This window comes from Amblyomma americanum, chromosome 4 (assembly GCF_052857255.1).
Source record: "Amblyomma americanum isolate KBUSLIRL-KWMA chromosome 4, ASM5285725v1, whole genome shotgun sequence".
Classification (NCBI taxonomy): domain Eukaryota; kingdom Metazoa; phylum Arthropoda; class Arachnida; order Ixodida; family Ixodidae; genus Amblyomma; species Amblyomma americanum.
Window position 1 is genome coordinate 105,142,509 of NC_135500.1, and position 13,643 is coordinate 105,156,151.

The window sequence follows — 13,643 nt, forward strand, 5'->3', positions numbered from 1 at the left end:
TTTCGATGGTTACTCGCAAGACTTTAGCCGTTTTCGGAAACTTGCATGCTTCTGTATGTAGCGAAGGTAACAGAGTCTGTTATGATTATTTACCGCCGAATTGCGCACAGACCTCGTTTAGGAAATCACCAACTGAATTTGTGAACTTGTGCCAAACACAGAGCAGTTGTGTCGCAATCACTGCTAGCAGTACAAATACATGTGACATCCATGCTCCTGTCATTGTGGAGAACGATATATTGTCGCGGGATATCGGCATGCGTGGTTTTGTTCTATTTTGCCAGTTTTCTCTAGACGAATGTGTCTTTAATATCCTATTGTGTAGCCGACGCAGCCTTCGAATCGAGAGCACATGCAAGCCTGCATTGGCCGTTGTCAACTGGGCAGTTGCTGCCAGCCGTTTAGGGGAATATCTAAGAAAGGCGACGTCAGCATCGCCAGTAAACAGAAGGCACATTACGGTTATTCCTTGAGTCAAGGCTGAGTGAAGAAATAGCAGAAAAGGGAGAGAGAGAAAGACGGAAAAGCAGGTAAGTTAACTAGGCAGCGCCCGGTATGCTACCCTACACGTGGGAATAGGGAACGGAGGGAGAGATAGAAAATGGAGAGAACAAAGGGATATGATCAATATCAGAAAAATAAATAGATGAAGTGGTAATGACCGTAACTATTATTCTGCATTTGTTGCAATAAAGCTGACAAACTAAAACGCGTTCGCTGTCTCATCAGTAGCACTGTCCAACAATGTGAAAAGTGGAGAAATATGTCCATATGAAACATTCAGTAGATGGGGAAGCACGTATTGGAGCTTTTTTGCCCAGGTCTCAGCAGGCAGGCCAAGCAGCTTTTGGCAGTAAACATCCTAATCATAACAGTGTTCTGAGAAGGGAGGTACATGCAACCAGAGTCAATTTATTAATAAATTCTACTGTTTCGTTTACTGTCACGCTTCCTGTAAGGCATACACTACTTTAATTCTCCCTACGAGGGAAAATAAATTGCGTAGCTCTCCTGGGTATTCAGACTACACACGTGGCGCATCTAGCATTGGCCGTCCAGACGTCAGTTATTACACCTGCGGTTTACTGGCCCGACTGCCACGGCTGAACACGAACAAGAAGTGCGAATTAAAAGACCCTTAACACATGGCTGTAAACCTTATTATCAGAGAGTCCTGAAATTCGGCCTTTCCAATTATTAGGGCACGCCTGCACAGAAAGCAGATTCATTTTTCAGGCAATTTCACTGGAACGACAAGGCCAAAGCAGTCCATGCACTAGTAGTAGTCTGCTTCGCTTTTTTTAGGAAAGTGGGGAATAACCAGTCCGTGTGATGAATAACACTTTCGCAGGCACAAGCAGCCAGTGAGACGGTTCTTGCTCTTTCTGCGCAGTACCTACACCTGTGGAACGCTTTATAAGTAGTGCATATGCAAGCGACGTCGAGGGAACTCAGAAGTGAAAGAGAGTTTCCCATATGCGCTTTCCATAAACTGCGCATAAATTAAAATGTTTGCGCTTCCCGACCCCACCACTTAGTCACCCGAGACCGAAGTACGGTCTTATGCACTGTGTCGCAAGCCCTTCCGCAGGTTTTGGTTTTAGAAGCTGTAGTATATTGCTATGTTGTGCACTGTGGGCAGAGGTCTCCTTACCAGTACGTGACTACGCTTTTCTTATACGTAATGTCAATGCCGCTTAAGTGTAAGTCTCGAGGATTGCCCTCTCTGATGAACAAACGCCTTGGGTTACTAGTCGGTACATCGAACCGCGCGCGCTAGAAACGGGCGAACTCGACGTGCCTATTCCAGTAGGGACGGCAGCCCCTTACAAAAATTTCTCTGTACAGTCTATAGACCGTCATAGCGTTTTTTCAGTACAGTCTGAAGTTTTTCTATAAACAAATCAATTGACTAGACTGCAGCGAATACAAATCCTAAGCACTGTCAGTAATATTTTTTTTTTAATTTAACAAACACTGCAGGCCCTAGTGGGCCCAAACTGGAGGGGCAAAAACAATATATTTTTGTGAATATAAATTCATCGTACGAAACATAAGTAACAGGCAAAATACAGTGAGATATATTCAGCTCTAGCTAGGAAACGTACATAAATACGAAACACGACCATGAATAAGCCGCCAGCAATTTGTCAGCAGAATCAATGCACATAATCACATCACAAGGCAGCTTGCTCCATTGCTCAATAGTACGCGGGTAAAAAGAATATTTAAAGGCATTAATTTTTGCTTGATACGGAGTTAAAGAATGTGCGCAATGATGTCTCGTGGGATGAGATGTAAGGAACGCAAGGCTGGATTCATAACTCATGGCAAGTTTGTTGTTTTTCAGCAAAATTAAGGATTTTAATCTCTGAATTTTCCTTCGTCCTTGCTGTTGCGGGATGGAATTTTCGTTCACTAAAATGGAGGAAGACTCAGATGTGCGATACTTTGAAAAGGGCTTTCCGCTTTACAGCCTCTAATTCCTCATTTTTTTTTCCTGCTGTAAGCGTCCCAGAATGTGCAAGCATATTCCAGCTTAGGTCTGATGAGGTTGTAGCGTGATAACTGTTTTACCCGGGAAGGAACATTTTTAAGTTTGTTGCGAAGACCAAGTTTTCTGTGGGAAGATGAGCGTGTATTGGCAATATCACTGCTCCAACTTAGATTATTAGTTGTGGTCACACCGATATATTTATATTAACTTCTACAAGAGGTTGCGATGTAAGATTGTATGGGAATGAGTGTCCAATTTTTTTGTTGGCGATTTTCATAAAAACTGTTTTGGCGGGATTAAGCTGCATATCCCAATTATTGCACCATGTGTCAATTTACTGGAGGTTAGAGTTATGGAGTGTTTTGTATTTAGGGCTGTTGATTTCATTGGACAAAATGCACACATCGGCAGACTCTAATTTCGTCCGGTTCCGATATAGCAGTAACGATATTTTTTATATGCATTAGAAATAACAACGGGCCTAATAGACTCCCTTGTGGAATGCCTGAAGTGAGGGGTAAAAAATTTTAATGATAGCCATCAATGTTAACATATTGTACACGATTGGTGAGATGTGTCGAATCTTGACATTTTGGGTCCAAACACTTTAAGCACATTTTTTTCTGTTGGTTATGAATAGACGACAAGAATTATCTTAAAATATATATAGGAACGCAGTGGAGTCTATAAGAAGTCTGTACAAAGTAAAGGCCATTATTTATGTTGTGGTCGCAACCTTAAAGGTCCGCATAAATCGGCCTCTATTCGTCAGATGAAGAGAAAGCACTCAGTTTTCGAGCCAGTTCCTTGAAAATGGCTCTTCGGACTCGTGAACCCCATCCAAATTAAGCAATGGTACACGCATTTAACACCGTGGGGCAGAACATGATGCTCCTGATTGACCAGCACAATTCACTAATATTCTACAAGAGTGAAGTGTTCGGGACGTCTCTGCGCCTTATAGTGCGGCACCTTACCGTTATGAACTGTGGACAGGGGGGCTATTGCGGTACACCTTGCCCTCAGAGAACTGTTGAGAGTGTCGATTTTTTTCTCCTGATTATTCCTCATAGGAAACGCTCAACACTCGACTAGTATGAAAGTAGCAAAGTACTCATACTGCAGACAACGTCAGCCTCTGACCGGTATCTTAGTAGTATAAATTGCGCACAGGAACAAAGGTGCAACACATTAAATGCGTTGATGCGTATACAATTATAACCACCATAACTGAAAGCTTTGGAGTCAAGAACCTATTTCCTTTTGGTCACACAGTTGCTTCGCGGGATAAACTCTCGGGGTTGTCCGGTCTGGTTGTCATGGTCCTGAGCCATGATTATCACGCCTCTTGCATTTACTCATGCATTTAAAACACGTATCATAAAGAACGCTTTCTTTATTTGATTTTTGGTTTTGCATAATTTGCCGTGGCCACCACCTCGTTACGTTTACGCCGATCCCAACACTTTTATTTATTGAGCCCTTTTCTCACTATTTCAGCTTCTCCCATCTATCAGCAAAGTTGTGCGAGATGTCTGAGGTTCTTTTTGCGTTCGTCCTGCTCGCGGCATGGCCGGTCAAAGCCCAGCTGCAGGGTTCTGTGGAGATGAGCACTCCACAATCGGCCAATCCAAACTGCCACAACATCAGCAGCGGCCTGAGCGCCGAAGAGAAAGCCGAGCTTCTCCGGGCGCACAACAAACTACGCAGCCAGGTGGCCTTGGGGCACCTCCCGAAGTTCAAGCCGGCTACCAACATGCTCGCGCTGGTAAGAGGCGGAAAGATAAAAGTGGTTGACTTTTACTTCCAGCTAAGGGATGCAGTATGTGGCTTAGCCACATGAAGTGCAGCTGGAATACTTTTGTGAATTATTGGTAGAAAAAAATGCCGTCGGGCTAGTTGGTGCATTTTTTGACGAGCCGTGAATAATAGCATGACGTAGACGACACTTAGTACGAACAATGGTCGAGCGCATTTCGTCCCTTGTCGGAAAAAATTTCTCCGTGTTTTATGGAATTCGTTTTTAGTATATAGTTACCCCTCAATAACCCTCAAGTGACATCCCTCAAGAAAAGTGTACAATAGCTGTATCTTACCGGCACTCACCTACGGGGCAGAAACGTGGAGGCTGACATCCTAGCCTAAATCAAGAGGAATGAATGGGCTTGGGCAGGGCATGTGATGCGAAGGCAAGACAACCGCTGGTCCTTGAGGGTAACGTAGGGAATTCCAAGTGAAGGCACGCGTACCAGGGGGCGACAAAAGGTTAAGTGGGGGAATTAGATTAAGAAATTTGCAAGCATAGGGTGGGCGCAGCTGGCAAAGGACCGGGTTAATTGGAGAGACATGGGAGAGGCCGTTTCCCTGCAGTGGGTGTAGTGACCTGGTGATTATGATATAGTTACCCAAGGAGCCGCTGAGTTGAAAACAAAGCACTATCGTACTCTTGTCAATTTGTTGATATGAGTACGCAATTTATGAGATGCATAAACTCTGCCTAGCTTGAAAATGAGCGGCTAAGACAAGCTACGTAGGCGATTTTTGCAGGCCGTTCTGAATGGTATGTTCTCGTACAATAACATAACTTCTTTAGCTTCGTTTATTTTGTCAGCGTGAAAGTTACTGGAAAGAATATGCGCGCCCCCTGCCTCTGTGTTCCCCAATCGCGACTAGCTTTGAGACACGCCAATATCAAACAGAGGGCGCTGTGTGCATTGAGACAAGTTTTTGTGCGCAGAAATAACACTTTGCGTGGTGCACGAAGCCGGCATGAATAGATGGTTCCGGCGCAGTAATGACCACCAAAGGCTGATGAACGGCCACCAAAATCTACGCGGTAGTTCCTGCATTTTGCGTTCGTGGAAAACGATTGCCATCGCGGCTGCGATCGCTCGATGAGCTCGTCTTCCGAATGTAAGCCCGAAAGCCACTAACTCAGAGAGGCCGTAAGATCGCATGTAGTCTGCGTGCTCTTTCAGGCCAGGCATGTGATCATCACATGCCGCAGTGAAAGCAGACTCAGGAGCCCATTGTTTTAAGAGTGTCTTTCTGCCTCTTCTTATGGCTTGTTTTCGTCTTCTGGGGTAGACAACATTATCGGTGGTCATTCTTCGCCCTTCACACTTGGCGCATGCAGCGTATCTGGCTCGAAGATTATAATAACTCATAATTTACACTTTTCCTGCCGTATTTTTACTGGCGATTTCCTAACGCTCCATGTGGCAACACCTGTGAGTGAATTGCTTCCGTTCAGCTCACTCTTATATCGAAACTTTGGGCGTGCTTGAGAATTTATCGCGTCATTGTCGAGGAGCAGCATCCTTACGTGGTGACCTTCTGCCTAAGCATCTAGAAGCCAGATACAATCGCAAATTAAACATGTCATGCTGCCTTGTAGACACGAGACAAAGTCGAAACGGCGTTTTAGTCACTACCGAAGCAAAAACCTAAATGTCTGTTTTCGAAGTATTGCGGAGGACATATCTAAACTCCACTTTTTAATTCGTGTCGTTCAAAAGCCTGTCCTTCATCAGAGGAATCCTTCAGCTGAGCAATTTGCACATTTCGGAGCCTTTAATTCGTGCAAAACTGGCACGTCAGTTAAGAATGTATGTTTCCGCATTGTTTCTTCAGTGCACAGTCTAAAACAGTTCAATAGAATAGATGCTGTAGCTTCGATCCTTTATAGCGCTACGTAAAGCATTAGCTTCCTTCCTTCTCACGAAATGTTCCTACGGCCGCAATAAAGCTCCAGAGGGTACTAGTGTGATGATTGGCCGAAGGCTGTGAAACTCTGTGTATTCGTACTGTACGTTCATGATATACGCAAAATATATTTTTTCAGAGTTGGGACGACGAGCTAGCCGATTTGGCTCAGGCGCACGCAAGGCGCTGCGGCGCTGCCAATGAGGACGAATATGACAGAAAAGCAGGTGCGTTCTCAATGTTAAAAACTCTGCTGGGTAATAAAACTCTAACTTCACGCAAAGAAGTTCAATAAAACATTTTGCTGGGCGAGTTGGTTCATATTGCTCGAGGGGATGCTTGTGGCGCGACAAAAAACACAAGAGACAGAGACGAACGGGACAAGCGCCACTCTCAGTTGAGAGTGGCGCTTGTCCCGTTCGTCTCTGTCTCTTGTGTTTTTTGTCGCGCCACAAGCATCCCCTCGAGCACGCAAAGAGCTCACGCTGAAGAATACAGAAGAGCGGAATGCTATAATAAATAAATAATATATTCTTCATAGGAAGTATGCTGGCTGCACTACAAAATATGAACTCATCTATTCATTTCTGCATACATTTTTGCGCAAGAATTATTTTTAATGTAAACAATTTCTTGCTGGGTAAACAGTAGTGGCAGTGTTTATGTAAAAATAAAAATAAACATAAAAATCAAAAGGAAGAAAAAGATTTTTGCTGGCCCCGGCATCTGCCAATAGTACGGAGGCCCCTTAGGTGGGGCAGCAGAAGTAAAGGATAGCAGGCAGAATGGAGAAATGAAATAAAAGAGCTGAAGGGACAGTAGGAAAGGATGGGGGAGAAAGGATAAATGTCGCTCATTCCCTAATCGCTTACATAGCTTTAAATTGCTTCAAGGACATGGATCGCTGCTCACGGAACTGAAAAAAGGCAAGGATCAGAAATAATTTTTCGAACTCTAAAGCGACATCCAACCTTTTATCAAAATGGCCGCCATAGCGGCACGAAATGTTGAAAGGGTGGAGTCTCACGACATAAAATCGAATAGGATTGAAGAAATCCACATTTGGTGTCCTTAAAATAAATGATCTATATTACGCTAACAGGCTGTTTACAATACGAGCGAAGTGATATAACAACAGAAGAGAAAGCCGGCTGACTTAGATACTTTTCACTTTGGTTTGTGGGCTGAAACTTCCTTCTTTTTCTTCTTAAAGTTTGCGCCAGCAAAACATTACGCAAAGTAGTATAGTTCATTAAAATGCAAGGTGAAACAAAAATTTTGCCGGTAAATCTTGGCTGCATTGTTGATCTCCAGTTTACAACGTTTTTCCTTAGCTTATAAGCAAGAAACGCTCAGAGTAAAATGCAACTCCGGTGGTTTTTCCCACATCTTGACTGAATGACTGAATGACAACAGAACGGTTTTCAAAGTACCTAAAAACTGCTTTTAAACAGCAATAACAAAAACAGAAACCAAAACTTCGTTCGTTACCACGGACGATGCTCTGGTTTATACCGCATTAACGTCAGAGACATTATTATTAATAACACTTGTAGTCGCGTTGAATGGCTCTAATAGCGACTATAAATTAAGATTTGGTTTTCAAAATGCCTAAGACTTCCTAATACGTGCCTCAAATCAGTTGTTCACGGACGGAGTGGCCAATAACGTGCGATTAATGCCCGTGACACCGCTAACGCAGTGTTACGCATATAAACCGGCTAAACTGACGACACGGAAACGGCAAACTTTAAACCCGATTTGCGCAGGCATCCATTGCAGCACGGCTCCCAAACCTGTCGGAATGCGTTACGGCGAAGGAAGCTATAGTAGACGATTTTGAATCGCGAATCTCGAAAAAAACCTGGAGTTGGCTTTTACATTTCTTTTGTCACGTTTACATCGACAACGGAAACATTGAAGAAAAAGAAGATGCCTGTAGCACTGCTCCCGTAACTACTTCTGCGTTACAAATTGTACCATCGTCAGCACTTCCTCACCCTTTCTACTGTTTGAGAATATGCAGACTAACATTTTTCAAAGCTAGGGAACATGCATTCAGCAGCAATCTGCATTGTATCGCCTTCCGCATGCGGCGGTGAGCGTTAGCGTAAATGTTGATTTATTGTATGTGCAGTCAAGTTCACGACAGTTGGCCGGAACATAGGCTGGGAAGCCAGCTCGGATCCGTACACGGACCATCTCAGCCTACCGCACATCAAGGTGTGGAGAAGCGAACACAAGGACGTCGAGGACGACGTAATAAGCATTTACCGCAACAGCGAAAGCGGCATCGAGCAGTTCACGCAGGTATGCGTCGTTTCTGGATTTCTGGAACGATCACACCGGCACCGACCGCAATGTTGCTGTTGTTCGGCTAACGCAGTTAAAGGCTAAGCTTTAAAGGTATCAAGCTTTAGAATACGGGACAAAGTTCAAAGTATCTTGTCCGAGCTGCGTTTCACCTGTGATTCTGGCAACAGCGAAGGCACCACATGTGCCACTCTCGTATGAGGTTGTGAAGTTTGTTTCCTTGAGTGCAGGTGACTTGTCCTTGGCGAGATGTCTATTAACCCTAAGAATGTGAAAGCAATCTTTCTAGCGCGTTGGCAGACAGCATAAACATTTCACAAATTGGTTTACTTAGCACAACAAAGCCTGTCGCACATGCACGTGTTGAAGCCCTTCTTAATTACAGAGGTGCCGGGCTACCAAGAGTATCGCATTGTGGCTTCAGTCATCTGCGCACACAAACAATAAATGGTGTAGATTCAGTAGCACGACACCCAGTTCGATCGCAATAAATAGAAGGGAGAGTTGGCACTAAACTATCAGCGGCGAAACCAGCCAAGCTACATTTGTGTAAGCACATTTTATGGCGTACCCATCCCCGCGGTATTTAGAATCGTCGTATTAAAAGAACAAACATGGAGGCCACTCATGTGCTCTCCTATGCGCGAATAGTTTTGCGATTCTATGCTGGGAATTCTTGGGCATATTTTAGCTCAGTGCAATCGTTGTGAAAAGAAGTACTGGTCCATCAATGCAAATTGATATTTTAGGCTGATTCTAAGCACTTCATGGCGTCCTGTGATATGACACCAGCGATGACATTACAAGGATGAAATGCGGTGAAATCCAGCATACTTTGAGTTTTATGTACACGAAAACCATTTGAGACGGCATAAGTGAAAGGCCTTTTTCGCAATGCACTTCCGCAGTTGGAATAGAGGAAAATTGAAAGAATACAGTACATATTTCAATTCAAGTAAATCTGTGACAGCCCTCTTTGAGAAAGGCATGCGAATTCAGATACTCTAAGCCTGTCTTGGGCAACAAGCTGTGCTGAACCTTACGTCATAACCAAATCTAGCCTTCATAAGTGTCAGTGTCTCATCTGTGCCCGCACTGACTTTCTGCTCCTCACACAGACGATTTGGGCGAACACGCAGAATGTAGGCTGCGGCGTGGCAACATACACCCGAAGATACAACGTTGGACGGTACCCGTACCAAAGGTCGCTCACTTGCTATTATGGACCCGGGTGAGTTATGAAAAGGGAGAAAAGAAAACTTCCGGTTAATTCGATGCTTTGTAGCTGTTGAATGCTACTTTTGCTGCGTTCGTGTAAGAGGTTAGAAAAAGGCTAGTGAACGTAGACGCATGGTCAACCTTGTGTGGAGCACTCCACTGGAGTACTGCCGGGCTAACAAAGCGACACCTCGCGACTACTTCTAATGCCTGAAGGCAATGATTGCTTGGAATTATAACCACATAAATCTACCTACCGGAGGAGCACTAGCACCTCGCCCAAAGCTCGTGGGCTCCTGAAGACTTTCAGCTTTTGTCGCCGGGCGGACACCGTTTGGGCACACTGTCCGCAAGGGTGGATCAAGCAGTATATACCACCATCGCAATAATCAGCCTGACTACGCCCACTTCAGGACAAAGGCCTCTCCTATATCTCTCCATTTAATCTTGCCCTGTGCCAGCTACAGCCACCTTATCCTCGCAAAGTTTTTAATTCCATCCGCCCACCCAACTTTCTGTCGCCCCCAGCTACACTTGCACCTTATCTTCGTATTCAGTCTGTTACTCCTTACGGCCATCTATATCTTGCCTTCGCCTTAGATGCATTGCCCTGGCCCATTTCGTCTTCTTGATTTCGACTAGGACATCATTAACCGGCGTTTGTTCTATGGCGAACTCTACCCTCTTTCTCTTCCTTGACATTAGACCTGTCATTTTCCTTTACATAGCTCACTGCGTTGTCCTAAATTTAAGTTTACTCTTTTCCCTTATACATCGGCACATTTTTTTTTTCTAGCGCTAAATTTGCCAAGCGGCATTAAGTGAGCTTTCTTTAAGCAACGTTATGAAGCTGATGATGATAATGATAGTGAACTTTATTGCGCATGGGCATCTGCGGCCAAACAGAGCCACAGCACAGGGTATTTTCGATTGCTCAAGGTGGGTTCAAAGGCCCATTTCCCAAGCCTTTCTCCCTGATTAAGCCGAGCACCAGGCCAGGGGAAGTTTGTACCCATTGTATCACCGGTGGGTACCTGGCGGCACCGAGCATCGAACTCCGCATCTCCCGCATGCGAGGCGGATGCTCAGACCTACTAGGCCACCGCTGTGGTTGAACGTTATGAAGCGTTACAAAAATGCACGCAGTGCGGTTATGCGTAAAAACTCGCACAAACTTTGAGCATACATGTTTCTCGGTAACCACAAGTGAAATCTGAGTCATTAGTGCAAGACAGGCCTGCCTTTTTAAGAATACGAGCGCGCACCAGCAAAGTTCCTGGGCATGTCTACAGTAGGTGGTGCACTGTGGTGTCGGAAACGGGTGCTTCAGTATAGACAAGCGTTAATAAATCTTGAAATTATATTGCGTAATGCATGCTGCCTATTTTCATTCAAGGTTGGAAATATGCAGAAAGCAAAGAATGACGCTTAGCCTTACAAATGAGTAATGAAGCGGGTGGCGTTTCACTTCAAGTTCTAGCTTTGTGGACTGAAGATAGAGCGTTTAGGACTTGATTTATTGTGCGCTGCAATTAATGCTCTGCTATGTCTCGCGGGCCGCGATGCATGCTTATAAGAAATTAAGAGAATCGTTTTAGGACTACACAAAATATAACATGCATCCAGATAGCTATTTATGTTGCGAAGCAAAACTGAGCTATTCTTTCGCAATGAGTGCATGTTTGCGAAATTATCAATAGCAGTGCATTAGTGAAGCACCTGTTTCTAAGAGATAGTGAACTTTTCCTTTCTTTACATGTTGGAATTAAATTCTCAGAAGGTGTTTACGGTGGGTTTACTCGCTGAAGTAAGCTATAAGTTGAAAGTAATATCCGGATAATGACGATGTTAGTAGGTAGAACACGCCTTTTGCGTTCAGTGGTTGATGTGATGACTCTTTTCAAAAATTGAAAGATGGGATAGTAACAAAAGATTGCTAATTTTTTTTGTCATATGAACGAGCAGCTTACTTCGGTCCATTTTGCTGAGAAGAAACCACAAGGTTCGCTTTGATGTTTTCATACCAATTACGAGTAGTTCTGTTATGTCCCTGTATTCCCCTGGCCGGTGTCATTATATTCGCCTCAGCACATTCAGCGCTTCTTTACATGGTTGCTATCCATTTCAGAGGAAATATTGTGGGTGAGCCCGTTTATGAAGAAGGCGCCACTTGTAGCCGCTGCCCCCCTGGTTCCACCTGCGAGAAGCTGTCCGGCCTGTGCCGCCTCGATTATGGAAAGTAAGAACCACGGAGAGTACTGCCGCTAAAGCGGTAAAATTTGTATTTCGTATAGTTCAGCCGTGCGAACAGTTTACTCTACAGTCCCGGTAACACGATTGCAGTGTATATTGACACTACATGAAAGATTTAGTCCTAGCTCTCATGCCCTAGTAAGTTACTGATGGCGTCAGGGCCGCCACAGAACTCTAATCTTGAGTTCAATGTTTCCTGTGATGAATCCGCTGACAAAAATTAAAAAGGCGATATTAAAAAAATGGGGCTAATTTCTTTGTAATATGAACGAGCACTGTATTTTTATTCATTCTGTTCACACCATCGTTTTAGGCGATTTATTTCAGATCCGTGGAGCCATAACATGAAGCCACTTAATTATTGCTGTGTTCATTTTTCATTATGTGACTACGGTTTTGGCGTCACTGATACGGCTTCGTAAGGAGCATAGGCAGAACACCGGGCAAATTTCCGAACCAGCTCAGAGACAGCGTCTTTTTTAAAAATAAACAACGTTATCTGCTTCGGTGTTCATTGGCCTCGCTGCATCTCTGTAGTACTCCAGCTATTGTAAGCATCAGTAGTAAATTCACAAAACCACGCCTGCCTTGCGCAAAAAAATATTATACGATCAACGCAAGGGTACATTTATAATTATTTACCGCATCCATCATGTAGGAGAAAAATTCATTCGCATCAACTGCCTGTGATATGAAAGTTGATATATCAGAAGGGATGTTAATTACCGAGTCCTATATCAAGGCTGGAGTTGAGCGTCCTTCAAAAAAAAGCGTACTAAATTACCTTATAATCTGTACAAATGGGGACCTTGGGGTGCTTTTGAATGCAATATTACGCTCCTAAACAATATTTTTCGGTCCCGCCTTGAATGAGACCAAACTTACATTGCCTAGGATAAAAATGCGCTGCATTTGCTTTTTTGAATGTCATTTACGGTTGGTTTTAGCACTGAGCGCGTATTGAGGACCAAATGAGCGGTTGTGTTCCCGCTGACATCGCATTAGCTTCTTTACTCTCATGGGGCTCGTTATAGCATAAGACAAAGTGCCTCAGTGTTCCTCTCGTTCTGTATTGTTGAGCTTGTAAAGCCTGCGCGTGCTCTGTTGCGCAGTGTACATTGGTTAACCTCTTAAGGCGTGTAAGCAGCTAACTTTTCTTTTAAATAATAGCGTCGCATAGCCGCCTGCAGCCCGTGCACATTTTATAAAGACTTCTCATACTCCCCCGCTTAAGCTGATAATTGTGATAGATTGTCTAAATAAGAACAGTGGAAATCGTGTAGTTGTTTTGGCCCTGAAATAATAACGGACATTTTTGTGAGAAACTTACGGGCACTTCGTGCTCAGTTGGGCCCCCAATGCTTTCTTCACGCCTTTCAGAGTTTCAGAAGACAACCAAGGCGAGCTCACTGATGATGAATGGAACTGGAGACCAATGGCCCTGGCCATTATGCTAGCTATCTGGCTCTGTATTTGAGCTGACATGATTCTGACTGCGCCACGTTGCTGTTCCGTCATTCATCGCCGTCCTTTTTCGGGACCTTCGCTCAACAGTCTTGTCTACGTCAGCAGTAGTTTAGCGCACGAAAAGCGAGGTCTTGAAAAGACCCTGCGTGTGCACTTTTTTGCGATATAAAGCTTTGTGCTTAGTTACACA

General features: G+C 44.2%; 1 protein-coding gene and 1 long non-coding RNA gene across 2 annotated transcripts; both read left to right on the top strand.

Annotated features, from left to right (window-relative positions):
* The first annotated feature begins 4,006 nt into the window (after positions 1-4,006).
* On the top strand, positions 4,007-9,432 carry LOC144129732 (antigen 5 like allergen Cul n 1-like). The gene is made up of 4 exons (XM_077663819.1): positions 4,007-4,265; positions 6,342-6,429; positions 8,340-8,512; positions 9,424-9,432. Exons 1-4 carry the CDS (start codon positions 4,029-4,031, stop codon positions 9,430-9,432), a joined length of 507 nt encoding a protein of 168 aa, XP_077519945.1. The 5' UTR covers positions 4,007-4,028.
* A 210-nt stretch (positions 9,433-9,642) lies between these two features.
* Positions 9,643-13,443, top strand: LOC144129733 (uncharacterized). Its single transcript, XR_013313926.1, has 3 exons — positions 9,643-9,746; positions 11,862-11,972; positions 13,367-13,443. It is a non-coding gene; the product is annotated as an uncharacterized LOC144129733 (long non-coding RNA).
* Positions 13,444-13,643: the final 200 nt, after the last annotated feature.

Bases quoted from the DNA above. Each gene is read 5' to 3' on its own strand.
- LOC144129732 (XM_077663819.1), top strand. From the start codon at position 4,029: ATGTCTGAGGTTCTTTTTGCGTTCGTCCTGCTCGCGGCATGGCCGGTC. The intron at 4,266-6,341 runs GTAAGAGGCGGA...ATATTTTTTCAG, and splicing joins CTACCAACATGCTCGCGCTG to AGTTGGGACGACGAGCTAGC. The intron at 6,430-8,339 runs GTGCGTTCTCAA...TTGTATGTGCAG, and splicing joins CGAATATGACAGAAAAGCAG to TCAAGTTCACGACAGTTGGC.